The sequence below is a fragment of the Drosophila pseudoobscura genome, chromosome X (genome assembly GCF_009870125.1).
Source record: "Drosophila pseudoobscura strain MV-25-SWS-2005 chromosome X, UCI_Dpse_MV25, whole genome shotgun sequence".
Classification (NCBI taxonomy): domain Eukaryota; kingdom Metazoa; phylum Arthropoda; class Insecta; order Diptera; family Drosophilidae; genus Drosophila; species Drosophila pseudoobscura.
Window position 1 is genome coordinate 44,393,096 of NC_046683.1, and position 25,059 is coordinate 44,418,154.

A 25,059-nucleotide genomic window follows, 5' to 3' on the forward strand; every position below is an offset into this window, starting at 1 on the left:
CGAAAGTCGGAGATGGGTGGAGGTGGTGGGGGGTGGGGGGTGGGGGAGAACTTTTCTGGAACGAGCACAATACAAAATTTAATGGAGCGCAAATTTTGATTGTTTTACTTTGAGGATGGAAGTTGTTTCGTTTCCCTTCGTTTTTGTTTCGTTCTCGTTCTCGTTTTTCTTTCCATTCTGTTTGCTCTTCGCTATTTATTTATTTCGCAGCGCTTTGAATTCGCTTTCCCGCATTTTATGCATATTTCAGATCCAAATATTTTCCCCCGCTATTTGCTTTGACTGGTCCCCATGAGTATTTGTTTAGCTGCGGGCTCTCATCTACTCTACATTCATCTACTACGAGTGTGAGTACGAGTATTCATTCGGTATTCACAGAGCCTGGACCTGACGGTGCTGCCCCCAGGTGCTTTTTGTTTCTGAGGGGATAGGGAACGTCCATTGAAAAGGCAACGGAAAAAAAGTTGTTGTCAATGTAATTTGATTCCCTTTCCACTATGATTGCGTATACGCTCCGTTGGGCAGAAAGCAGATTGTAATTAGACGTCCCCTTGTCCACTGTCCCTCTTGTGTGGAAGACAATCAGCCGAGTATTCAGGGCATAAGAAAGCACAGACCTGTGGCCCGATTCTCGCGCCAAGAGGGCGCCATGTCATTTGCTGACTATACAGATGGTAAATATCATACGTTTACACTCACTTGAGAGAGTTTTTTGTAGGTGAAAAGATTTGAAACAATGACAACCTCCCATGGACTTAGCACTCACGACTCTACAGATCAACTAGTATTCTCAGTGTTTGGATTTTAGCTCGATTTTCGGTTGATAAAAATGGATGGGTCTAACGATTTGAGAGGAGCAGAGGAGGACATGAGCTCCAATTTAAATTCCTCTGATTTCTGTGCTTCGTGTGTCATTGCCCCGGCGGAATCCTTTAAACCGCACATCAATCACCCCATAGTTGAGCTGGATGGACTGCTCCAGGGTCTGACTCAGATGAAGAAACTAGACCTTATTACCTTTCCAACCATGGATGACGATGTCCCAACGAAGATGGACAAGTCGCTGCTGAAACTGCTAAATGGTTGTAGTCTTGGGATCATCGATGCAACCATTGAAAATCCGTACATACTGCCAGATGTGGAAGTATCGTGGATTCGCCCAAGATGTGAAAATGTTCAGAAAACTAGTTACGGAAGAATCTTCGATGGACTCCTTGGAACTAGATTGGCGGCCTCTTGCTCACCATTCGCTGCGTCTCTTAATGCAAAGATCTGCTTTTCGACCAGAGTTTTCACATTTATAAAGCAGTTTTCAAATGGTTAGTGGGTCTTACGTCTTCTCAGATGAACTATATCTTTTGCTTTTAGTGAGGAAATGCTGCATAGCCGATTCCAATCAAGAGATTCCGGCCATCATGAATGGAGCGGAAGATATCTTCAGCAAAATGGTAGAGATCGATCCTCCAGCTGAGAACCAGGATAATTCTCTAAAATTTAAAGTTTTCTTGGAAATGATATTCGCTCGAAATTTCCTGAGACTTAAGCAGGACAGTGCGGATCCAAAGGACATTCAGGTCGCAGGTCGCCGACTTTTGAACAAGCCCTTCGTTCAGCTTCGCCTTTTCAAAGATATGACTGCATGGAAAGAAAATGGTATGAACGGTGTAATCCTGTTGATCCTGCTGTTTTTTCATTAGTTGCCTCATTCCCAGACTGGCCACACATCGAGATATGGAAGAAGCAAGGTATGCCAATATACTACATTCTCCTGTGCGACAAGATAACAAACGAACTGATCGTTCAAATACGACTAGCTGGAGATTGGCAACACGCCTCCACCGCCAGCAATAAAAGCTGGACACATTTCAATTATGCGGTCTCTCCGGGGGGTATTCTTGAGCGACTGGGCAGCACTTTCTTCAACGCTCGCACTGCCCAAGAGTTCGTGGATGTGACCCAGACTTGTGTGGCCAAGCGTCACTGGTGATGATAGATAGATGATAATGTTTAGTTAGTTAAAATTGGCGTTTATTTTTGTGGAGTTCAGTTTAGGCTTCATTATCCAAATACTAAATCAAAATTTGAATTGATTTCTGATATTGTGCATAGAGTAATTAAATTTTTTGTCAAGTCTCCAAAGGATATTTTCTCTTGCATTACTACTGATTATCCCGATTATCCTCCCCCGTGGCTGTTGGCAACCGATTGTCGCTTGGCGTTGTTACAACAACTTCATCGATCCAACAAACCAACAAGCCACCAGGCACCAGCCACCAGCCCCCAGCCACTCGGCGGTGGCCAGCACAAATATTAAGCGTCGATTTCATAGAGTCAGCCGCCAGAGTAGATGACGCCATGGAATCCGACAAGTTGAACGAGCTTAACAGGCAAATTAATGAGATCAAGAAGAGGATTTTACTGGCCGGTGAGTGGGTGTTCCATGCTTTCACGACTCGCAACTCGATTGCCTCCCGCTTTCAGAGGGCCAGAAGACGGCCAATGCGGCCGAGTGGCAGAAGCAGAATCGCATCAACTGCGACACCATCGGCACTCTGAAGAAGGACCTCAAGGAGCTGACGGTGAAGGCCAGTCGACTGCGAAATCCCCTGCAGCGTCCCATGGTCATCAAGGAGTCCAGCAGTGAGCCGAGGCGAGCCCAGAGCTGCACACCCACACTGATTGTAGGCAAGGCCATGTACCCGGTGGGGGCAAAAAACGCCGACGATGCCATCTTTCTGACCGACCTCAAGATCACCGAGAACCGCAAGCAGATGGACCTCCTGCGGCATCGTTTCAAGTCGCGCCAACAGCACTTCAGCAAGCTGGTGGAGAAGTATCGCGAGCTGCTGGCCAACAAGGAGGCCCAGAACCAGAATCTGGGCGAGAAGCCACCCGAAACACTGGAGGAGGATGCCAATCGCAAGGTGAGAGACTGCTGGATGGGCCCCAGAAGGAGTAAGTAGTAACCTGTGGGGAATTACAGCTCGTCTGCCAGCTGGAGAACGAGATACATCGCACCAATGTGCAGTGGATGGAGGCGGAGCACATCCGCAAGAAGTACCGCTCCATAGAGGCTTCTCTGATGAACGATGCGGAGCGCTTCGAGCGCAGTCTGCGGGAGTTGGAGGCCTCGCTGAGCGACCAGAAGGCGGAGATCGAGCGGCTCCAGCAAGTGCACAACGAGGCCCTTGAGATGCGGGACGCGGCCAAGGTGGTTCTTACGCGGCAGGAGCAGCAGGCCAATCTCTCTCAGAAGACCCGTGAGCGCCAGGCCTTGGACTTCCGCAAGCAGGTGGAGGCGCGCAAGCTGGAGCTCGAGAGGATCGGGCGCAAGCTGTTCGCCGAAACCAAGACTCTTGTGCACCAGGACAGTGTGGGCTCCACGTCCGGCGATCCGCTTGCGGCCAAGACCGAGAACGGGGACGAGGAGCCAGCCTCCCAGCTGGAGAGTGTGACCAGCGACATGGAGTCGCTGTTCAAGCAGCTCATGGAGGCATCTGGAGCCACATCGCCCCTCGAGGTCTTCGAGCGGTTTAGCGCCCAGAAGGAGTCCGCCGCCCGCCTTAACTATCTGCGCAAGGCGGCCGAGGCCGAGAAGGCCAATCTGGAGTCGGATCGGGAGGCTCTCACCAGCGAGCTGGAAGCCTCCAAGTTCTCGGACGTTAAGGAGAGCGAAGTGTAGGTGGTATTGGGAATATAGAAGAATACATTCACTAATCCCTTGTCCATAGGAACCAGGAGATCATCGAGCAGATCAAGAATAGTATTGCCGCAAAAGAACAGGATCGCAAGCTGGATACCGACGCGGCCGACAAGTCCATGGGGGTGCTGAAGTACCTCAAGGAGCGGATCTGCGAGATGATCTTCAAGGTGCAGGAGGTGGACGAGAGCAACATCGAGCTGCCCAGCCGCAGGCTCCACGTGAGCGTCGCAGAACTTCCCAACTTCCTCACCCACACCGCCCAGGATGAGGAACTGATTGAGGTACACCGAGAGGCGAGTAGCTCTTGAGCGAAATGTTCAACAGTATCCTCTTCCTCCCCTTAGATACTAAAACTGAAGATCAAACGCTGCCAGGAGCTGAGCAAGTCGGAGGATGTGCCGCCCTTCGAGATGCCCAAGCTGGACATTGGTGAGCAGGAGGAGGAGGAGGAGCTGTACACGACCGAGCCACCAAAGTCCCCATCGGCACCCGAGGGCGAGAAGCCCCAGCCAATGCCCCTTTGCTACTACAATCTCTTTGCCGGTCGCGCCCAACGAGCCGCCGGCACGTCCTCTTCCTCACCGGAGCAGGCTCCCGCTGCGGGTAAGATCTTTGATTTTTGTTTGCTTTTAATTTGTTGGAATCTTTTTGTCCGACAGTTGCCACCACTGACGACGACACCGAAGTGCCCTCCCGGAACTTCCTCAAGCGCCAGTCGGTGCTCATCGTGGACTCAAAGTCCCGCCGGAAACCGTTTAGACCCACGCCAGGCGGAAGACGCAAGTAACTTAAGAATACGATTAAGATTAAGAGTAATATAAGAGAATCATCTGCCAGTTTTAGAAATAATTTTTGAGTAAAAGGTTTAATTTGTATAATCTATTCGTTTGGATATGCCAATTATTAAACCACGATCTCTGGAAGTTCTGAAAGTGGAACCATCGGATGTGCGATGAAGTGAGTGTCTATTCAGGGATAAAATTGCAAACCCAAACTGCGAAGAGTGAAAGCTAGATACATCGCCCAGGGACGATTTAATATCTCCTAGATGAATGCTGCCGTTGCCGGCTCCAGTCAAATGACATAACAAATAGCCATCCTCGGAGGATGCATCTACTACTAGCAGGATGCCGTCAACGACAACGAAACGAGTAAACAGAATTTACTGCCCTGAGGCGGAGGACAGCAAATGAAGTGCAAAACGGAACAAAGTGCGGACCGCGGCTGTTGCAAGAGAAATAACCTTTCAAAAATTGTTTACACCAGTGGCAATAGGGCCAGGAGGGAAGAAGGAGCCGGCAGGATGGATGTCCTGGCTTTTCTAGTTAGCAACAATAAAGTGCACCAGCTGACGATGAACAGCCAGAGCCCAGAACCCAGAACCCAGAGCTAGAGACAGAACCAGAGCTGGCAAGGATGCGACGGAGACAAGGCAGCTGTAAACTTCAGTGGCGATGTGCAAACAAAGATGCCCGATGATCCATTGCCATGGCCATGGCCCGTTTGCCGGAAGTGGAGACAGAGACGGCAAGGACATGAACGAGGACGATGTCGGAGGCGGGGATCTGTGTTGTGTGTGGTGTGTGTCAACTAAATGTCAACAACGACGACATGAACCACAGCAGACGCATACAAACAACTCGGCAGTGCCACGGAAGATGAGGATGAAAATGAGGACTCTGAAGAGAATGGTACTCCGAATGGTCCACTGAAAGTTCCTCCGGTCGCAAGAAGTCTGAGGTTGAGGCAAGAAAAACAAAAGCAGAGCCGCACGCCTGAGGGCGAGAAAGCATAGGAGGAGAGTGCTGGTTGTGGTAGTGGCATTGGCCATGGCTCTGGCTTCAACTGCAATGAATGAGGCCGACCAAGTCGAGGGCATTGGTTGCACTGCCAGCCGAAGAAGTGCTCTCTGCATTGGAATGCCGCGTCCTGCGGTTGATCCGGCATTGAATGCCTGGCCCCGGCACTCACCACCAAGCGGCTCCATTCACGGCTCTCTGCTCTTTGTCCGTCACTGTCAGCGAACGCACTGGATGGACAATGGGACTATTCCAACGGTTAAATGAATGTTTACGAATCATTCTTTTAAATGGGAAATGAGGGAACAGCAGAAGCCAAGCAATTTCTATGGAAATTTATTAAAAATAGTATGGGTATGGGATTGATGAGGTTCAACTAGGAATGGGACTGAGAATAGCGTTTACACCTTAAATATGTGCATCTGGGAATGACTTTTTGGGGAACTTCCGCTTTCCTACTTGTCCTATTTTTGTGTTGTGCGCCGTATGCAATTCACATAAGCTGGAGCTATATTTGATGTTATTCCATAATTAAAAAGCATTTTCAAAGATAATGTGCATCAGAAGTACAGACTAACCACAGCGCGTCTCTCTCTCTCTCTCACTAAAAACACGAGTATCATTTATTCATCAGCTTAAAGCAGTCAACCGCCGTCTCTCACCCTCTACGAGTATTAGTTATGGCAACATATATATTGAGTACTGGCTAATACCATCCCTTGCCCTCCTAACCTTGGCTCTGTGGTTGCCTGTTGTTTCTGTTTTTCCCGAGGAGCCCTTTTCGCGTGTGTCTGTTTTCCATTTCCACTCGCTATATCGATGTAAGCCAAAAAGTGCTCTTAAGCCATTTCTAAACTCTAATCCGAGTAATCCCCTCCCCACCAAACACCGCAAGCCCTGAGGGGAAAGGAATCCTCTAATTAAAGGTAAGTGATGGCAGAACCGAAACGGCTTACTGCCGCCAGTCGGCTCCTCTATTGTGTACTCGTACTCGTAATTGGATAGTCCCGGGCCGGGCCTTATTCCGCCATTAATTCTTGCCGGGTCCCCACTCACACTCCCGGGGCTGTGGTTCCGGCCACACCCACTTTTAAGGCAATTAAGCGGTTCAATCTCGCATCAGCCGTAAATCAAACGCCCATCGATTCGCAAGACGCAACTAATTTTAAGCCCATTGACTAAAGAGAGGCGGGGCATGGTGTGGCGTGTCGTGGCATGGTGCGGTGTGGCGCCTGGCAACCGCAAAACAATAAATTTGAATTTCTGCTGCCGCCGATGAAAAACTTTTTAACTGTGCATCAACCACACAGCGACAACCGAAAGGACATCAGTGTGTGTGTGTGTGTGTGTGTGAGTGTGTTCGAGTGTGTGTGTGACAGTCTCGCAAATAAATGAACGGAAACGGAAACGGTATGCGGGGACCAGCCGAGTGTCTCGCTGGGGTATGCGCGGGCTCAGCGAATGATAAATAACGTAATTTCTTTACAACTTTTCATTCAAATTTTCGCAACTTTCGACCGAGCGAGCGCCCGCCCTCAGAGTACCCCTCGTGTTTGCCGGCTTGTTGTTGAGTAAAATAAATTGCGATTCCGTGTAATAAAAGTCAATCATCATAATTCAATGACTCGACGCATTGTTGTGCTCCCTCCGGTGGGGTACAATGCCCCGTGCTCTGTGCTCCCCCTGCCTGCAGCCATCTCCAGGACCGTTTTGCTGCTCTTTGGTCTGGTCTTGAATTTAGACCTCAGCATTTGCTTGATATCTGGCGTTGGCATGGGTGTGGAATATTTGAATTATTCTTTGATTAATTTGAGTTTTGCCTACGGAAGATCCCCAGCAGGTTTCAAGCTTATTCAAGTGTACAAACAGCAGACATCTGAGGAAAGGGAGGGACATATATCCACAGATAGTATGAAGACAATCCACTCAGGATCTAAGAATTGTAATAGATGAATAAAATATAGGCAAAGAACGACTCTCACCTTTACGGTTATTGGTTCCATTGGCCAGCAACTAGTTGAAGCTTCAATGGAACTATGAAATTTTTGTCACCCCACCCAACCCAAGAGCCAGAGAGTGTTTTATGTGGAGGAGAGGCAGAGATGCTGCTGCTATGGCCATGCTTGCCTCTTCCCCAAGGCAACAGTTTTTGAATGGAAAATTGGAAAAATGTGCTGAGCATAAATCTTGTCTCCGACACTCGCATTCCCCCAAAAACCCTCCATTGCGAAGCTGTTTTTGCTGCTTCTCCTGGGGGCTGGCTTATGGCCTTGGAGGAAAGCACTCGTCTGTTTTTCCACAGACAATTGATGATGAAACAATTAATTTTGGTGTATCGATTGCACCAAGCAGAAGATGGTTTAGATGGTATAGAGCGGTGATGCTCTCAACGAACTTCATATATAGCTATCCATTATAGAGAATGGGGAATTTAATGAGAAATAATTGTCGAAATGCTAAGTTTATTGTGAGTGGGAAACACTTTAGGAAGCTATGTAGCAGACCCTAAAGTTCGGGAAGTGCTTTCCACACTGCCCCAAAGTCTCGTCGAAGTAGGGATGGATGGGGGGACATGTATCCGAGCCCACCGACTGCTGGTCCTGGCAGAGTGTGTAATCCCGACACCCCGTGTCGAGGATGGCCACAAAGCGCGAGCGCAGATTTGCGCAGCGATCGTATGGACAGCTGGTCTCCTCGGGTGAGGCGCAACGCTGGCGCCACCACTGGAAGTGGGTGCCCGGCGGACAGCTGGCCCATTCCCCTAAAGCGTACGGGGAGCTGCATCTGTAGTAGCCGTGACAGGTCATGCTATCGGTCAAAAGCTGGACGCCTCTTGTTTTTGCCTGATCGTAGAGTCTTAGGCACACGTCAGCATTTGTGGCCGGCGGAATGGCTGGGGTGTCGATCTCGTCATCGCTCTCACATTCGTCTGGGAGTGAGGCCTGGCATTGCCCAGTCTGACGGTTGAAATATCGACGAGAAGAACACTTAAACTTGGTGCTCAATCCATTCTTGCACCTCAGGTAGGACCGGCAGCTGTTTGGATCCGCCAGGAGAGTAGAGTCTTGCATATGGGCGCAAGGGTAGTCTTGCGGACAACCTTGTGTGTCCGCCACACAGGTCTGCAGTTGGTTGCTGAACAGCTGATAGTCGCCGCAGATTCTCTCTACTTCATCATCGGAGTCCGTCTGGCCGCACTTTATGTACCTGGCGCAGTCCGTGGGGTCGGCAGCATATTCTCCCGGCCTCGTTATGGCACAGGCGTCCGTAAGAGTGGTTTGGCAATTGACCTCGCTAGGGAGCTTGCAAGACCCGTCACGGAAGTCATACAGCAGGCCGATCTTGCAGCGGTTACTAGACTCCAATTTGTTGTCCTTGCAGTACCCCCAGGCTTGGCAGTCGTTGGAGTCCCCGATAAACCCCGGACCAGCCCAGTACTGGCACCGCTCCTCCATTGTGAAGCCGCCCGCTGTGACCAGACACATCAGTAGGTATAGCAACCCTTTGGGAACTGCGGAGATTGGTTTTAGGCTCGGCCATCGAAAAATCTGTGAAGATTCTACCCTCATTGGGCTTTCTGTACCTGTCTGTGTGATCGAACGATCCATGCCGGAACTGATACGATTAAAGCTGTAAACCAATAATTTTGTTATCTTCAAGTGTAGCAACGCTGCTACGGAATTCCACTGATAATACCCGAAAAGAGATGTTTCTGTAAAAACTAGAAATGTGCGATTGAATTTCAGGTCTGCTAGACTGATTTGTACTGTGAAACTTGTGTAGATATGATTAAAAAGTCAAAACTGACACGAAAATTCTTCATTCATAGAACTACTTACATATATAAATATTTACAAATATTACTTACAGATACAAGGGTGGCGTTTCTTTAACTTTTTCATTGGTGCCACTTAGTTCTTTATACCCAAGATGAAAAATAGTTTTATTATATAAAAAGCGTAACTGGGTGAAATTAGAAGGTAATGGAAACATGGCATATCTCACATTGACTACGAAAATACAGCCTGCAGTCGGAAAAGTTCCGCTTTAGGAAAAGTCGGCCTTTTATACCTGATACTCAAAATGAGTATTGGGGTTTATTAGATTTGTGGTGAAAGTGGATGTGTGTAACGTCCAGAAGAATCGTTTCCGACCCCATAAAGTATATATATTCTTGATCAGCATCAATAGCCGAGTCGATTGAGCCATGTCTGTCTGTCCGTCTGTCCGACTGTCCGTCCGTCCGTCTGTCCGTCTTTCCGTCCCCTTCAGCGACTAGTGCTCAAAGACTATAAGAGCTAGAGCAACGATGTTTTTGATCCAGACTTCTGTGATATGTCACTGCTAAAAGAATATTTCAAAACTTTGCCCCGCCCACTTCCGCCCCCACAAAGGGCGAAAATCTGTGGCATCCACAATTTCGACGATACGAGAAAACTAAAAACGCAGAATCGTAGAAGATGACCATATGTTCTAGAGTGTAATATCTGAACAAGATCGTATAATTATTATAGCCAGAATCAAGAAAACAATTTCATTCTTTCTCGCTCTGTCTCTCTCTAACACACAGGTTTCATGGTCGGTTTTGCCAATTGCAAAATATGAGTTCAAGGAACTCAGAACCCATAAAAGCTAGAGAAACCAAATTTGGTATCCACACTCCTGTGATATCGGACCTTGACCGTTTTGTGTCAAAATTTCGCCACACCCCCTTCCGGCGTCTGCCGAAGGAGAGCCATACTGACTAAGTATCGCGTATAAATGTAGAGTTGCGGTGTACGCAGCAACTCACAACGTTCCCCCTCGTTTTATTCTGTGATCGCAGTCTCTGGATGTTTCTGTTTATGTTGAATTTTTTTTGTAGTTTTTATGTACGGATTTTGGCAGTAATTTTTTGAGTACTTAGCTACGAACGTATTATCCTATCGAACTTCACGAGTAACCAGCCATATATTGTATATTACTTCTAGATGTATAATAATGGTTACAATCAGGTTATGTTGAATTTAGTTAAATTTTAGCCGTTTCTGCTCGAATTTGTATTCTCAACTAAGCATCCAATATGCGGCACACTCCTGCACAAAGGATGATTCGTGCAGATGCTGCACTTTTGTATCTTTGCCAAAGCGTTTTGTAGACGCAACTTTGTGTGTGTCCGGGCTCCCCGCGCAGCACCACTCCCATGGCCAGGAGCCAGTCAGAGCCGGAGACATCGAGAGACTCCCAATAATGCAGGCAGAAATTTGCTTATCCAAGTACGTATATATGCACATGCATAGAGTATCGGGAAATATGAGATGCATGCATAAAGATATGCCTGTGTGTCTGATTGTGCTTTTCTGTGTCCTTTGCATTGTTCGCGCGATTCCGGCTCGAGAAATCGAGGAGGCAGACAGGAACGGCAACGGCGGCGGCGACGGCATGGCATGGCATGACATGGCACGGCACTCAGTGGCTTGTCGCAATGTAAACTGCTTAGGATCGATTGGGTGCACTTATTGACATTTTATGCTTAAGGACATGCTTAATATCCTCAACGTGCGCTTACGCTTTCTCCTACTTGCTGCTACTGCCTTCTCGGGAGTCAACTGTACAATGGGCAGAATATTCATTCTTCCCCCTTCGCTTGATTGGATACTTAACAAGAGAAAACCAATTTCTTTATAATTCTGCCATCATCAAAGATGGATATGTGAAAGCTACTTGAAGTTGATTTAGTTCTGCGACTCAAAATGGGAGCAATCTAGAGACTTTGGCTATTTTTCATTGACCAAAGGACACTCAATGAAGTAAGTATGAATATTCCCAAAACTTTTTTTCCTAATCTCATGTACATATTTTTCTTAGAAAATACCCTCTTTAGCCACTGTGCCTCAAGATGCGTGAAAAGAAGCCTGCTTCGTGGAGCAGAAAAACAGTTGCCATCATCAGATGCTGGGAAAGGAGGCTGATGTCTAGCGGCAGGGACATCTATGTGTGCTCTTAAATGCAAATGGCGTGGACGGGGGGTGGCCACTTTGGCCCCTGGGCTCTTACCACTTCCGGGGCTCAAGGCCGGTCTCAGAGGCGGCGCCGTTACGCTTCCGCTTCCTCCTGCCACACGGCAGTTATGGCGCTCATCACCATCGTGGCCGTCAACGCTATGGAGACCAGCTGGCGGCCACCATGCCATCCAGGCCATCCGGGCAACTACTTGCCCGTAATTTTCTTTTCAATCAGTGGTCCTGGCTGCCGCTGTGTGTCCCGGGGGCCCAGTCTCGTGAGACTGTCTGCGTCTCCGAGTATCTGCCTGGATTCCGTTCCTCCGTCGACTGTCCGTCTAATTGTCCACCCCATCTGGCCCCTCCTTTCCTTTCCCTACTATTGCTTGTCTCGTTTCCGGTGTTTGCGTGCCGGACTCTTGTACGCCTCCCGTACCGTACTCCTTGTAGTTTTACCCACATGTTCACGGCTTGAATATTTTATGGGCTTAAGTACTTTCAGCTACGGCCTTTGCACGACATGGCACCTTGCACTATGGTCCTGCATGCCGAGGACGCACATAAATTCATTAGATAAGGTTGCTCCTAGCCGCTTCGCCATTGTTTGCCACTTGCCCGGGCAGAACCCCAACCCGGGATCCACTTGTTGAGAGTGGGGGCTCCATTAACATACCTGCAATGATAAGAAACAGCAGGGAGCAGATGTCAGAAGAGGTACATAAGTGGTTCAAATCGAATAACGCCTGAAGATAACGCTGGAAGATAACGCCTCAGGGAGTATCATAGTTGTTTGAATTCTTTCAACATTTTGAGATGTTTAACTACTCGGGAGATATTTCACAGCCATTCCCACTGGTCTTGAGGCGCCACTTGGGCCGTTGGCATCATGGAGACATGGCAACGCGAGGACGTAGGTCGGCAAAGTCAGCAGGTCAAGGATTAACACGCTCTCTCCACCTGTCTCATATAACTCATTTTAATTAGATCAAATATGCAAAGAAAACGGAAAAGTGCCGAGCCAGGCAAAACGGAAAAGGCTGCAACGTCTTTGGCCCGGGTATCCTTCGCTGGGCCCCCAAGGAGCTGGTGGATGTGCGATGTTGGGGGCGGCCGGGTTCATAAGCGGCAACGGGCTCAATGAGATGCAAAGGACGATAAACAAGCCCGATGGCGTCGAGGATGCTCCGAGGATGCTGGCGAAATAAGGTTACGAGCTCTCCACTCGTCAGGCCCAAAGTCAGAGGCGGAGGCGACGTCGGAGGCGGAAGGATGTTGCCAGAGAGGAAGAAAGAAAGTGCAAAGGCAGCCACCAAGTCATATTTCTCTTGGCCAAAATGAAATCGCCAAGCAAATGGAGGAGGGAGAGCCAAAGCTGGAGCAGGGCAGGACAGGAAGAATTATGGGAGCTCCGTTTCAAGTTGAATGTTGCGGCCAGGGTTGGTTGTCCGGGGGGTTGTGGTGGTGGCAGAAGCTGCACGTACTTTCGAGTATTTTGGCAAAATTAAAATTTATGAAGAGATAAAAAAGCGTTAATGGGCACTCGCCGAGGTCACAACTGGCCCGGGCGGGTGTTAGTGTGTGTGCTGGCAGTTGCGCCACCATTTGGCGAGTGGCAAATGAAGCAGACTCCACGGCGGAGCCATGGGGCGGCCATCGTCCACCGTCCACGACATTGTGCTCTGGCTGGCCGTAAAAGCTGCATTTTTATTGCAGATCCCTTGCAAAGAGCCCACATTATTGTAGGTGCAGGCTCCGCATTCCAGATGGGAACAACCTCGGGTCAATGTGGCCTGGGGCTGTGGTTGCCGCCGGCACTAGAAAATGTGTACGATGGAGATGGGGATGGGGATGGGCGGCACTTTGCCAGAAGCCACGTGTTGCCTTAGTGCGGCGCCACTTAGGGTAAGAGTCCTCCCCATGAGGTGTCGTAAGACAATGATTGGGCCACAACAGAGTCGCTCATCCACAGACATCTAATGACTTTTCTTGGAGAATGCATCTTGGAGCTCTACATGTTGTTGGAGCCGTGTAAATGTTGTCATTGCTCTTGAGATTTCCGCTCGTTTCTTGTGATATTCACGGTCTCAGAGTCTCACACTTTGCGCTCTTGAAACAATGTCAAGTCGTTGACAACGTTTTGAGAGCCCCTTTGCACAATGCCGGGGTCCGGGCCGGGACCGAGGCGAAGAACAGGCCCAGAGCCCTACCAGGCTAATGGTATTTGCATGTTGGTGCCACTGTTTGGGGCACTTGCTGCTCCCGGCCACGTCCTCTGCAGCTTTTCTCCAGTCACGCACGTATGCGGGGGTCAGAGGCAGAGGCTGCCCCTTTGGACGGATGCAAATACGCGTGAGTGGCGCCTCGGTCAACTTTGACTGGAATCCGGCCTTGGACAGGGATCTCTGAGATGGGTCTTTGGCGTGGGTTCGGCTGCGTGGGTGGGTGGTTGCTGTTTGTGGCGCCCTAACGACCTTTTAAATGTGCGTCTAATTATGTTTACGTGCTGTCCCGGACGACACCCGAGCCCCAGGAATGGCCCGGGATGACTATATTGCAGATCCAGTGGGGGTGGCAGGGAGCTTTCTGAAATCGTGGGTCTTTCTAGCAAATCCATTTGCTCACAACTTGTTAATAATGCGGGCTTACGGTCATTTTGTGCCCCAACGTGACGAACCCTCGGCCGAAGCATTGTTTTAATTTTTAATTGGATGTGGATTGGGATGTGGAAACGGACCCATCACTAGCATCGGCTTACTGGGCTTCTCTCCCCAAGTATTTGTAAATTTCGAGACACGAGAAGCTTGGGCCACATTTTGTCTTTGATACGGATAGCCCTTCATGATTTATTAATTTGTTCCTGATAATCGCTCTCCGCTAACGGTTTTCTTAGCTAAGTTTTTGTAGGCACCAAATAGCTCCAGCATAATTTCTTAATTACGAAGTATAAGAAGCGATGGAATGGGAAATTGTTATGGAAGTTATACGAGATACGGGTACGCATAAAGAAGAAGCGACAGCAAACATCTTTATAATCTAATTTTCCCCGGACTCTAAGTAGCAGTCATGCTCTAAAGTACTCTAAAAGGGAGTTTTTAATTAAATCTAAAGACAAATCACTTGTTTTGCGCTTGCTATTACATAATTTGTGTGGGGCTTAAAAATAATTCGAGTATTTCGGGTCCTTTGCTGTCCAAGAATTCATTACTAGACTTTTCGAAGTGCTGCCCTCTGTTGCCTTCTTTACGATTTACCGTTTGTTATTGACTACGGTCTGTCCCATAGCGATAGAGTCCGTGGGCACTCGCTCAGACGACTCGCTCAGAGAGGACAAAAGGAAAAGAGGGCGCGTTGAGCGTGTTCCTCTGCGGCAATGTGTGTGGGTTTCGTTACAAAAAGAAAGAGTGAAATGGTAATTGCGTGGTAGCCAATAAGTTATTGTCGAAAATAATACTTCTTGTACATATTTAATACTCTGTTATACATAAATAAACATAAATAAGTGACGCAGTAACGTAAACAACTATTGTTTATGTTACGCATTCCCTCTGAACACCAAAATGATCTGCTTCTTGAGCGCGGATCTGCCAGCTGCCCAAACTGCTGATTGAGCGTTTCCCCAAAACACACACTGAACCCAAACGCACTCATACTGAGGCTAAGGGGCTCTTGCAACAAGCCCCTTAATGCTGAGCAAGCATTTCCATAGACTCAGGCAGAGACCACTTCCACTGATACTAATGCATTGGTACTCTCCTCGTAAGGTGCATGGGAGAACTCTCGCTCTCCGATAAACAAAAGAACAATTGTACCCTAGGCTGCAAACATAAACATTTAAAAAGAGAGCTCAAACCAAACAGACCAGCCCAACAGACCAAATGATTTTAAAATTGCAAATGTTGCAATGGAAACCGAACCGAATTCAAATGGAAACCCGAAAACCCGACAAGTAAAATTATATTTTTCTCCTAGTTTCAAAGTCTCAAAAGGGGAAATTACGAATTTAATATGTTGCTTCACGATTCAGCGAAATAAAGGTCATACACTCCTGCCTGACAGGACACCTTCAACCTTATTAAACTTCAGAATGGACCCGTGACCTTCGCCGGAGCTGCCTTGGGCAACGTATTAATTTCTTATTTTGAAAGCCTCCCTGCCACCTCATTCAGCGATGCATCTCAAAATGTTTCGCATATTGCCACGTATTGTAAATTAATAATCGGAGTGCTGTCGGAGGTCCCGGCAGAAAGTCAAAGGGAAACTCCCTTGAATTATTTATAAAAGGGGGCGGAGCAGGACGGAATATTGGTTTTTAATAACCCACATCTGAGGCTGGGGCTCGATGAAATCGAGTCCTTGCGCTAATGCCTTTGTCGAAAGGCAACAACAACTTGGTCCGCCCTCGCACTGCAAACCCGGTTTTACGAGGGGGACCTGGCGAAATCGGAACGTGGATGCGGAGTGAAATCAAACGAATCCGTTCCGTTTATTGCATCGGCGGCAACAAAATGTTTTATTCGTCAGACGATAAACCATAAATGCATGCCCGTTTCCTGGGCAAACCAAAGCAGTTGTAGATACAGATACACACCTCTCTCTCCACGGGTAATTAGAGATTCGTCAGCTAATGGGCCGCATTAACTTTATTCGCCTATCTCGAGTTTCCGCGAGGAAAACAGGTGCCGTGCCCCACTCTGTGGAATGCAAATGCCTCCAGCCTCTCCACTTTCTGTTTACGGAAGTCATTAACTGAACAATACGAACGCCTGCATTTTACTCCAATGCTAATTCGAGTTTGTCAAACATAAAAGTTGTAAAAGTTTAAGAGCTAATGCATTAGCATTGCCAAGTCAGGAGACATTAACCAAAGAGTTTACAAAATGAAGAAAGGAAGGGAAAAATACGCGCAAGTAGAGAGGTATTCCATTTGCATCGTTTAGGATTCGAATCCCCGCAGATTAGCTTCGGCGAATGCTTATGAATATTCCGTAGAATTATGGCTTACCGCTGCATAGGGGCTGATCGTGGCCTTGTAATAATATCATCAGACGCAGGAGTGGTGCTCTAATGAGGGAAACTCATTTGGGTAAAAGCACAAAGCAAAGCATTTTGCCCATTAAGAGGCATAATAATAAATACTTATCACTGGAGGAGTCGGGTAGGAGGAGCGGCACGGAGCGGGGCGAGCATATTGTCGCTTGGCAAGGCTCCCATAAGCCCTCTGCCACACCACCTCCTTTTGGTCGGCACACAGGGGGCACAGATGTGTGGCAACAAATGCCGTAAAACAAATGTAAAGTGAAATTGCTTTCTCTGTTGGCGGCAAACAGCGGCCACGCCCCAGACCTGCTTGCTCTACGCCCACCGAAAAAATGTATGTGTACGTGTGTGTGTGTGTGTGTGTGTGTGTCGACAGACGGATGCGGAAACGGATGTGAAAAGTGCAGTCATAAATGTGCCGCCGTGCCGCCGTGCCGCCGCGCCGCCGTTCTGTAAGACGTTAATAATTGTCGACCGAAGGCGGGGCGCGTTGGGGCGCTGCTGGGGCGGGGGTGGTGCTGTGGGAGGGGCGCCTTGTGGCCGCGCTGCCAACGTCAAAGAGATGAAATTTTCAAATTCGCACATTTTCCTTTATTTTATGGGTTTTCTCCTTAGGTTTTCGGCTCTGCTCGCCGCCTTCGTTTACGCTCCTGCGGCAAGACCTCCCACGGGCGTCGCTTAGTAATTATGACAAATGCTAAAATATTGCACATGTGTGTGGCCACGCTGTGGGTACACATCACATACACAGATATGCATGTACATATGCTGCGCGTTCACTGTGTGTCGCTGGGGGATTCCTGATTTTGTACTTTGCTTGTTTTCGCGGCCGGATCCGAGCTAAGTCCCAAAATAAACATAAAAATCCTTTGCCAAATCCGCATTTCCAGCAAACTGCTAAATTAAGGTTTAGGACCGACTTTGATACGGCTTATGGAATTTATGTTCGTTCTTCCTTTAATTAAGGATTCTTCCCGTTGGCGACATTTTGTCGGAGATGCCTCAAAAATAAGTGATATACGGCATCCTTGAGGCCTGCCAGTCACACAAGTCACACAAGCTATCATAGCTACGATGGGTTGCCGATCTTTTGATTTCAATTGCCAGGGTACTATCTGATGAAACTATGCATTTTGCATTCCCTGGCTTGCTGCTCCTGCTGTTGCATCCATACTTCGCTGTGTGGCATAATAAATTCGGATTCCTTCCCGTTGGATGCGAAACTTGTTCACAGTTCAATATTTTCCAATTACATTCACGTATCCCTTGGCACTTGGCTTCGTTTTCCGCCAAATCCCATACCCAACCCCAACCCCAACCCCACATCACCCCCGTTCATCCAGCCATCCTGCCACGCATATTCGACTTTTCCCAGCTTTTCCCAGTGTTGTTTGAGTGGGTTTTTGGGTGCGCTGCCTCGGCAGCGTTCGGCATTGAAATACAAACTTTAAATTGAATTTTTGCGGTTTGTCATTGTTCACATCCGGCATCTATGCTCGCTCCACCTCCCCTCCGCCACATTTTGACACCGCACATGGGTACGATCCACGCCGCTATAATGGGTCCCGTTCCCCGCTTGAGTCCTCTTCTCATTTTGTTTGTGGCAATGCGTTTCTAATTCAATTTGCTGTCAACGAGATGGAAAAAAATTGCCCGCTGCATTTTCTGCGGACGAAAATCGCGTGGGCGTGGCAGTGGGCGTGTCATGTCTGCCCTGCCTGCCCGCTGTCTAACTTTTTGCGGTTTTGGGAAATTATTTTGCTGTAAGTGATATCTTTTAATTTGCGAAAATTGCACCACGAACCGACAATGCTGCTGCCTGCTGCTGTCACATGCCAGTCCCCCGAGAAGAACTGTGGCAGGAGGGGCGGCGTGGCGGGGCTCGATGCGGCAAGTGAGGTCTTTAATTGCCGTAGCCTGGACATTCGAATATGTTTGCGTAAAACGCTTTGAAACGGATACCCTCCACGAATCCATGAATCACATAATGAATGGTTCTTTCGTAATGCGATTGTCGTAATGGCTGTGCCGGAACGCAACAACAGTGGACTCGCAATTCAATTTGTAAATTCGGGTTATCCAATTAACTCTGCGATTTTCCGATAATGAGTCTGCCCCGGGAATTCCGTGTGGCTGCAACCGGGCCCCCCTTACCTCCTCCAAATGAGTTTCGAAAACATGTGGATATGCGGAATTATGAGTCATGTTCATTGTTCTAGCTCGTAATTAAGTGTAGAACTTTCTGCACGTTGTAGCCCCATCAAAACAGTCAAATTAGACTGGATTAGCTGGAGAATTTTGGAGGGAGTTCTGTTCCCCAAAGTTCTCGGATCTCGAGTCAAACTTTAAATTGAATAATCGAGCAGAAGCAGGAGCTGGAGCTGAAGTTGCTTTTGTCAGTTGGCAAGTATTTACCAAGTGCTTTGCACACATTAAGCTTCGTTTTTATCTCCCATCGTTGGCCCGACGCCGCTGCGTATGCGTAATTTTGCAGGCGAGTCGAGTGTTTAAAGAGCAATTTGCATTGTCGAGCAATTTGCATGGGCCCCGGGCCAGGAATTTGTGGAATGAGGTTCGCCATTCACGATTCAACAGCGGAAGCAGCTCTCAAAAGTACATTTTTAAAATGAAAACGATCAAGATATAAGCATATATTTGAATTGGAAGACGTCGTCCAAAGTGATAACAAAATTAAAGTTTCCTGCAGAGCGGAAGCATCAAAAAGTGGGAATGGCACTGACATGTTCCACTTAAAGATGTTTTCAGAACAGTGTACCATTTCCAACTGTATCTTAAAGAGCTCCCCACCCATCAATATTCTTTCAAGTCACACGAAATGCAAATGAAATTCTCTGAACTAAGGCGACGACCATAAAAGGAAGACTTTCAAACTTTTCCCAACAATGAGGCGGGCCAGGACGTGTCCGCAATTGTGAATTTGAATTTCAATTATTTTCGGTTGGTCAATAGCCAGTGGAAGCCATTGGAGGACGCTCGTTGTGGGTCTATGCGAAGGCCTGGAAGGGTCAAAGTTCTGGGCCAAGGCGCGTTGGCTCCAGCAGAGTGGACGGCCCAGCAATTAAAGAGCATAATTAAGTGTATTCCATCTCGCCGCAGTAGCGAGAGGCTCATCCTCCGTCGAAGTTGTCGCCAATTTAAATGCAAAATCCCCGTTGAGCCAATCGGAAGGGTGAGAGGGGAGGCTCTGGGGCATTCAACACTGATTGCGAGGTGAGCGAGCGTTCCGCCGGCGTACAATGACTGCGGGAATGACTTCCGTAGAAGTCGGCAGCACGGCAAGGAATGCAAAGCGACTTGGCGCTGGATTTGCGAACCCCAAAAAGTAGCCAACGTGAATTTTACGAGACTTGTAGCAAAGTGAATTAAATGAGGGCCTGAAACACGAGAGCCGGTGACTGATCCTGGGACTGGCACTAGGGCTGGGGCTGGGGCTGGGGTCGGCGCTGCAGCCGGTGCCTAAAAGCAGAGCTTCTGGCTTGTGGAATTTTGTAATTAAAAGCACGAGGATTACATTAGCACGTACTCATGTCCCCCGGACATGGGAAACGGGACCCTGAACAGCAACTAGTGGTCAGTGGTTAATTAACGCGAGGTGCGGGGAGGGCGAGGCTGGGACAGGGATAGCCAAACAATTGGATGGGCCTCGTGTGCCTGTCTCCGTGCGTGCCACATGTTGGCCGCAGGACGAAAGTTGTTTTCTATATGAAATATGCGCATTGACAGCCAGCTTGCCGCAGGACACGGCACACATGTTCGCCGCATACAGAGAGTCCAGTCCGAGGGTAGGCAGAGCCTTTTCACCGAGACCTGAGCCTGAAAGCCTCAATTCTGTGAATCTGGGAACATTAACACCTTGGAAAAAGAATCTTTTTTCACAAAATGATAACCATGCAGCCTTATAGATGCCCTAGATATTTAATTTTGGACGCTTGGTAGCGTGTGTTTTATGGGAAAACCAGTAACATGCTTCAGATCAATGCAGCCGTGAACCTATTAAGGTTCACTGTTCTTAAGGTCTCTAGGGAATGCGATGCAAGCCATTCAAGATGATTGAGCATCCGGAATGGCAGATCCTCTGCGTCTACAAATCACTCCTCGAACAGCCCACGCGCCCTGGCTGGCTGCTGCTGCTGCCCTTGGGCCCAATGTGTGTGTTCTTTGGCCATTCCCAGCAATTGTGCGTGTGCAACCGGGCGGTAAGGGCTCGTGCAACATGTTTGCGCTGCGCCACGACTACCACCCACAAGCGAGGTGGAGGTTGTGGGGGTGTGATGCAGTTGAGCACGCCAGTTTACCTTTCAGCAGGAGTAATCATTGGAAAGCTGGCATCGGACATGACATGTGATCTTCTCCTGAAAGAGCTGCCTGCCTGCTGCCACCAGATAAAAACGTTTGGGAAATTGAAAATGGTTGTTGTGCCTCTGGACGCAGCAATGAAATGAGCTCTTTGAGTCATCAGAATGTCCATCGGCATCCTTCCATCCTTGGAAAGTTGACACATTTACAGTCAAAGTTCTCTTGGGCGGACGTTTATTTCGTTTCGTTGAAAAATATAGTTTTTCTATGAAGGAATTCTTACACATATTTGTTGATCAAATTTAGCCTATTTTTATGCCCGGTACTCGAAGAGTGGATGGTGATGTGTCCACTTAGTACCCAGAAGGCAGCATCAATAGCTGAGTCGATATTGCTATGTCTGTCTTTCCGTCTTCCGTGCAGTGTGGGCGACGTATTTATGTATCAAAAATAAATTGCATTGGTTATATAAATCATAAGATGACATACATACTGACTGAGTATTTAGTATAAATGTAGAGCCGCGGTACCCGCTCATTCTTGTAGAGGAATTCTTATTTTTTGTGAACGACAAAACAAAAAAAAGGAGATATTTATTTAAATAATATCAATTCGCTAAAGAAGAACTTTGCTGTACAACGGAAAGGTGTTAAGCTTCCCGGCTCGGTTTTCACAAAATGATTTACTCGATACAAATCCAACAACACGTGTCACAGGGCCATGACTCATGACAGTTTGCAAATACAAATCAATAATTGATATCATCCACTAATTGAAATTCAAATGCTTCCACATGACACACGTATTCTCGAATCATATTGTATTCTGTATGGGCAAAGATAGGACATAAATTCTGTATGCTGCAAAGTTGCTAATTGCCAAAACTCATTTACGGCTTCAGGGCTTCAGGATTATTTTAGAAGTCCGGCTGTATATAAAACATTCGAAATGGCTGAAAAGTGGATGTTTTTTATACCGCTTGAAAGAATATTTGGAACGCATCGTCAACAGTCGTCATTTCGGGTTTCATTGAGATGTGCAGCGGCCCCAGAATGGGACTCGGACTAGTCGCACTCTGCTTCTAAAATTAACGATTCTAGCAGCAATAAGGACGAATAAGCAGAGGGTAAGTTGAATATCACACCTCCATTATTGAAAGGCCATTGGGCGCTGCTCCATAATCGTGGACAGGAACAGGAACAGGAGCATCCGAACAGTGAGAAGTACCGCATTATGCGATGCCTCCCACTGTATGGTCCGCCGTCTCCAAACCCCATGCGAACTATCAAGGTGGACAAAGTGGGAGAAGCCGCAGCATCAAGTAGTAGCAGCATCCTTCTCATCGAGCAAGTGGAATTGTGGCCAAACTAGGAGCAGAAAATGCATCATTCTTTCTTCGAATGCTGCCATCTTGAACCGCACTCTGGGGATCCGTTGCTTTCAAGGCATTCGTAATTGCGTTCAACTGAACCCTGTCAGGATGACATTAAAACTCAGTGGAGTAGGTCCCCTGAAACCCCGATCCAGCCGCCTTGCTGCATTGTATGTGCACTGAGTAGGTTCCGTAAAACATTTTGAAACCCTTTCCAATGTCCAATGTAGGAACTAAGCAAAATGTTCAGTGCTGCATTAGAAGATCAGAAAGCTATCAGAAGTCTTATTTAGCTTCACCTGCTCTTGCTTCCACACAAAAGAAGGCTGCTAAAAAGGAAGGCAGTGCCATATCCCACTTTGTTCAACTCAGTTCTCGTCACTGATGAGCCCTCCACTCGTACTAATCTTGCTAACTATTATACAATATGCGGTATATATCTACACTGTACTCGACTTGTGGCGGTGCTAGTGCTCTTGAATTTGTTGCGGTGAGAGCCGTAATTAATTTGTGAAACACTTTTGGCCTCGGGCCGCCACGACATCTCTGTTGACTTTGAGGCAATGACAGACGGCAAACACAAACAAAATCTGCGTCTCCCCAGAGACCCATTGGCGAGGGAGGCATAAATGTTTCCAAGATGGCATCAAATGTGGAGATGAAACCACAGCACAGCAAATGTGTAGACCGCCAATATCTGGGAAGCAGTCTCTCCACTCGCTGTCTAAAAATATCCATGCATAAGAAAGAGCCGAAGGAAAACAAAGAGACATATTCAAATATTTTGACAAGTCCACAATTAAACATATATAATGGAGCATGAGTACGCATGAGGCGTACTTCAGAAGGGGGACGTACTACGAGTATGAGTATTATTCGTTTATATATCACTCTTGCATGAAGGCCATCCATTGAAGAATTTTCTTTAGAGGATAGTTAATTATAATATTTAAACTTTAAAGAGCTCGTACTTCCCTTTAGTTTGAAATAGGGATCAATGGATGTTTGGTACATTTAAATATATATTTTTTTGTAATTTTTGGTCTTACTTTTTCAATCAGAGTCCAGAAATACATATCTTTTATGGATATCCAAGCCATGTAAAATATACGACTATATAAAAGGCAAAGGCCCCAGTAGCTTGCGCTTGCATATGTTCAAGTAAATATTTTATATAAGCAGTAAAATAATACAAAATATATTTATTCAAGTTTGAATGATTTGGAAAACTCGAGTATTAGGGCATAGCAACAACTTGGACAGCTGAAGGAGAATCCACATTGTGAATCCCCTTTGGTGGCACGTCCCGCTCGTGCCACGGATGGGAGCGCGGGCCTGAATGGCTCTTGACGATAAGTACATGGGCCGCCTGGCGTGCGTGTGCTCGTGTGGTCCCGGGGCTTTGTAAGTTTAAGTGGTAGATATTATTCAAAAGGAATTAAGACTGAAATGAAAAGCTTGTTGACGCTGACGAGCACGAGCACAAGGACGCCAAGGAGGGAGGGTTTCCCACCCTCACATGCCACGAATGCCTTCAGCAAATATGAATTCTCTATGTGTGCGAGTGTAGCTATGTGTGTGCAGTGTGTGTGTGGTTATCTGTGCGTTTGCCTTTCGGTTGTATGGTTGTATGTGCGGCGGGGCTTGGGGATGCAGATTTCGAAGGAAATGAGCAACAGCTGGGTGGAGAGAGAGGAGCAGAGGAGCGGAGGAGCGGGCCAGAAGATCAGCCCCCCCATCCACCAGCCTTCATAAAACCAGCAAACTACAAAGATGTGCGGTGCCGCTTGTGGTGCGCTTATATAACGAAGCCAAGTGTCAACACGATAACTTCATTACGGGCGGTGAATGGAGGATGGAGGACACAAGAGGATGCACAACAGGCCGAAGCCAATTTGAGGACAAACAGCACTGGCTTGGCCTATTGCAGTGGGGCTGGCCCAGAGGACTTTTGGGGGCACGGAGGGATCGAGGTCAGGTCAGTGTATATGCTAGTGTGTGTGTGTGTGTGCGGGGCTCCACAGCTCCGACCACATATTCGCCTCGCTGCGTACTAAATGAGTTTAGATTGCAGCACATAAATTACCATAGACTGGCAGAGCGACAAACGCAGGCCAGGCACAGCACAGCACAGCACAGACGTGGACATGGTCATGGACATGGGACATGGGACATTGACTGGACAGACAGAAAGATGGCATCACAAAGGGACATCAGGGATTGGCAACAGATGTGCTTGCCCGTCGTGATGCACAATGGGCCGAAACACGATCTGTGGATCAACGACGCGTCGTTACATTGCAAGAAAACAGAATCATTCTCGGAATGCTTCCACTGTGTGGCCAAGATGGTCTGCCTGACTGCCACAAATGCACTCCCCTCCCCCAACAGCACACATGAGAGCTCTGCTCAAATGCCGCAATCTGGTAAGCACCACAATGCAAATACACCCACAAGGTGGCTCTGATTTACGTAGAGGCTGGAGAGATGCAATCTGGCCAGGAGGCTGGCCGCATCCGTCACTCCCCACCTGTGGCAAGGCCAATTCATCAGGAATCAAGATAAACGGCACTCGCCAAATTGGTAGAAACAGTCGGTTGGTAACCCCTTCCGTTTCCCAGTTCTGTCACAGTTGGGAAACATTTGAAATTCCATTTGTAATCTGTTTTTATGGCACCCAATTCACATTAAAGTTTTACTATTTTTAATTATTTAGCTTTTATGTTCGAGTGTGCGAGTAATTCGCTCTGCAAATACCGGAGGGACGCATAAACCTCTAACTGGTACGGGTGGGGGTAGGGGTATAGGTAGGTGTAGCTCATAGGATGGGGTGGCTCGGTTAGCTGAGAG

At 47.8% G+C, this 25,059-nt stretch overlaps 3 protein-coding genes across 4 annotated transcripts in view; 1 reads left to right on the forward strand and 2 right to left on the reverse strand.

Moving 5' to 3' along the window:
• The window catches only part of LOC4813773 (uncharacterized), an 82,477-nt gene that overhangs the window by 25,661 nt on the left and 31,757 nt on the right, over positions 1-25,059 (reverse strand). The window lies entirely within an intron of this gene.
• Positions 740-4,553, forward strand: CCDC151 (Coiled-coil domain containing protein 151). 2 transcript variants are annotated; one of them, XM_033382557.1, is made up of 9 exons: positions 740-1,319; positions 1,369-1,653; positions 1,713-1,745; positions 1,815-2,425; positions 2,482-2,924; positions 2,984-3,678; positions 3,732-3,984; positions 4,048-4,306; positions 4,363-4,553. In XM_033382557.1, the coding sequence occupies exons 4-9, from the start codon at positions 2,356-2,358 to the stop codon at positions 4,488-4,490; spliced, it is 1,848 nt and encodes a 615-aa protein (XP_033238448.1). In that variant the 5' UTR covers positions 740-1,319; positions 1,369-1,653; positions 1,713-1,745; positions 1,815-2,355; the 3' UTR covers positions 4,491-4,553. The 2 variants fall into 2 exon arrangements, with proteins under 2 accessions (XP_033238448.1, XP_001353276.1); XM_001353240.4 differs by having other exon boundaries at positions 742-1,319; positions 1,713-2,425.
• LOC6900413 (peritrophin-44) lies at positions 7,944-9,291 on the reverse strand. The gene is made up of 2 exons (XM_002134769.3): positions 9,086-9,291; positions 7,944-9,013 (listed from the first exon to the last, which is right to left on the reverse strand). Exons 1-2 carry the CDS (start codon positions 9,108-9,110, stop codon positions 7,986-7,988), a joined length of 1,053 nt encoding a protein of 350 aa, XP_002134805.3. The 5' UTR covers positions 9,111-9,291; the 3' UTR covers positions 7,944-7,985.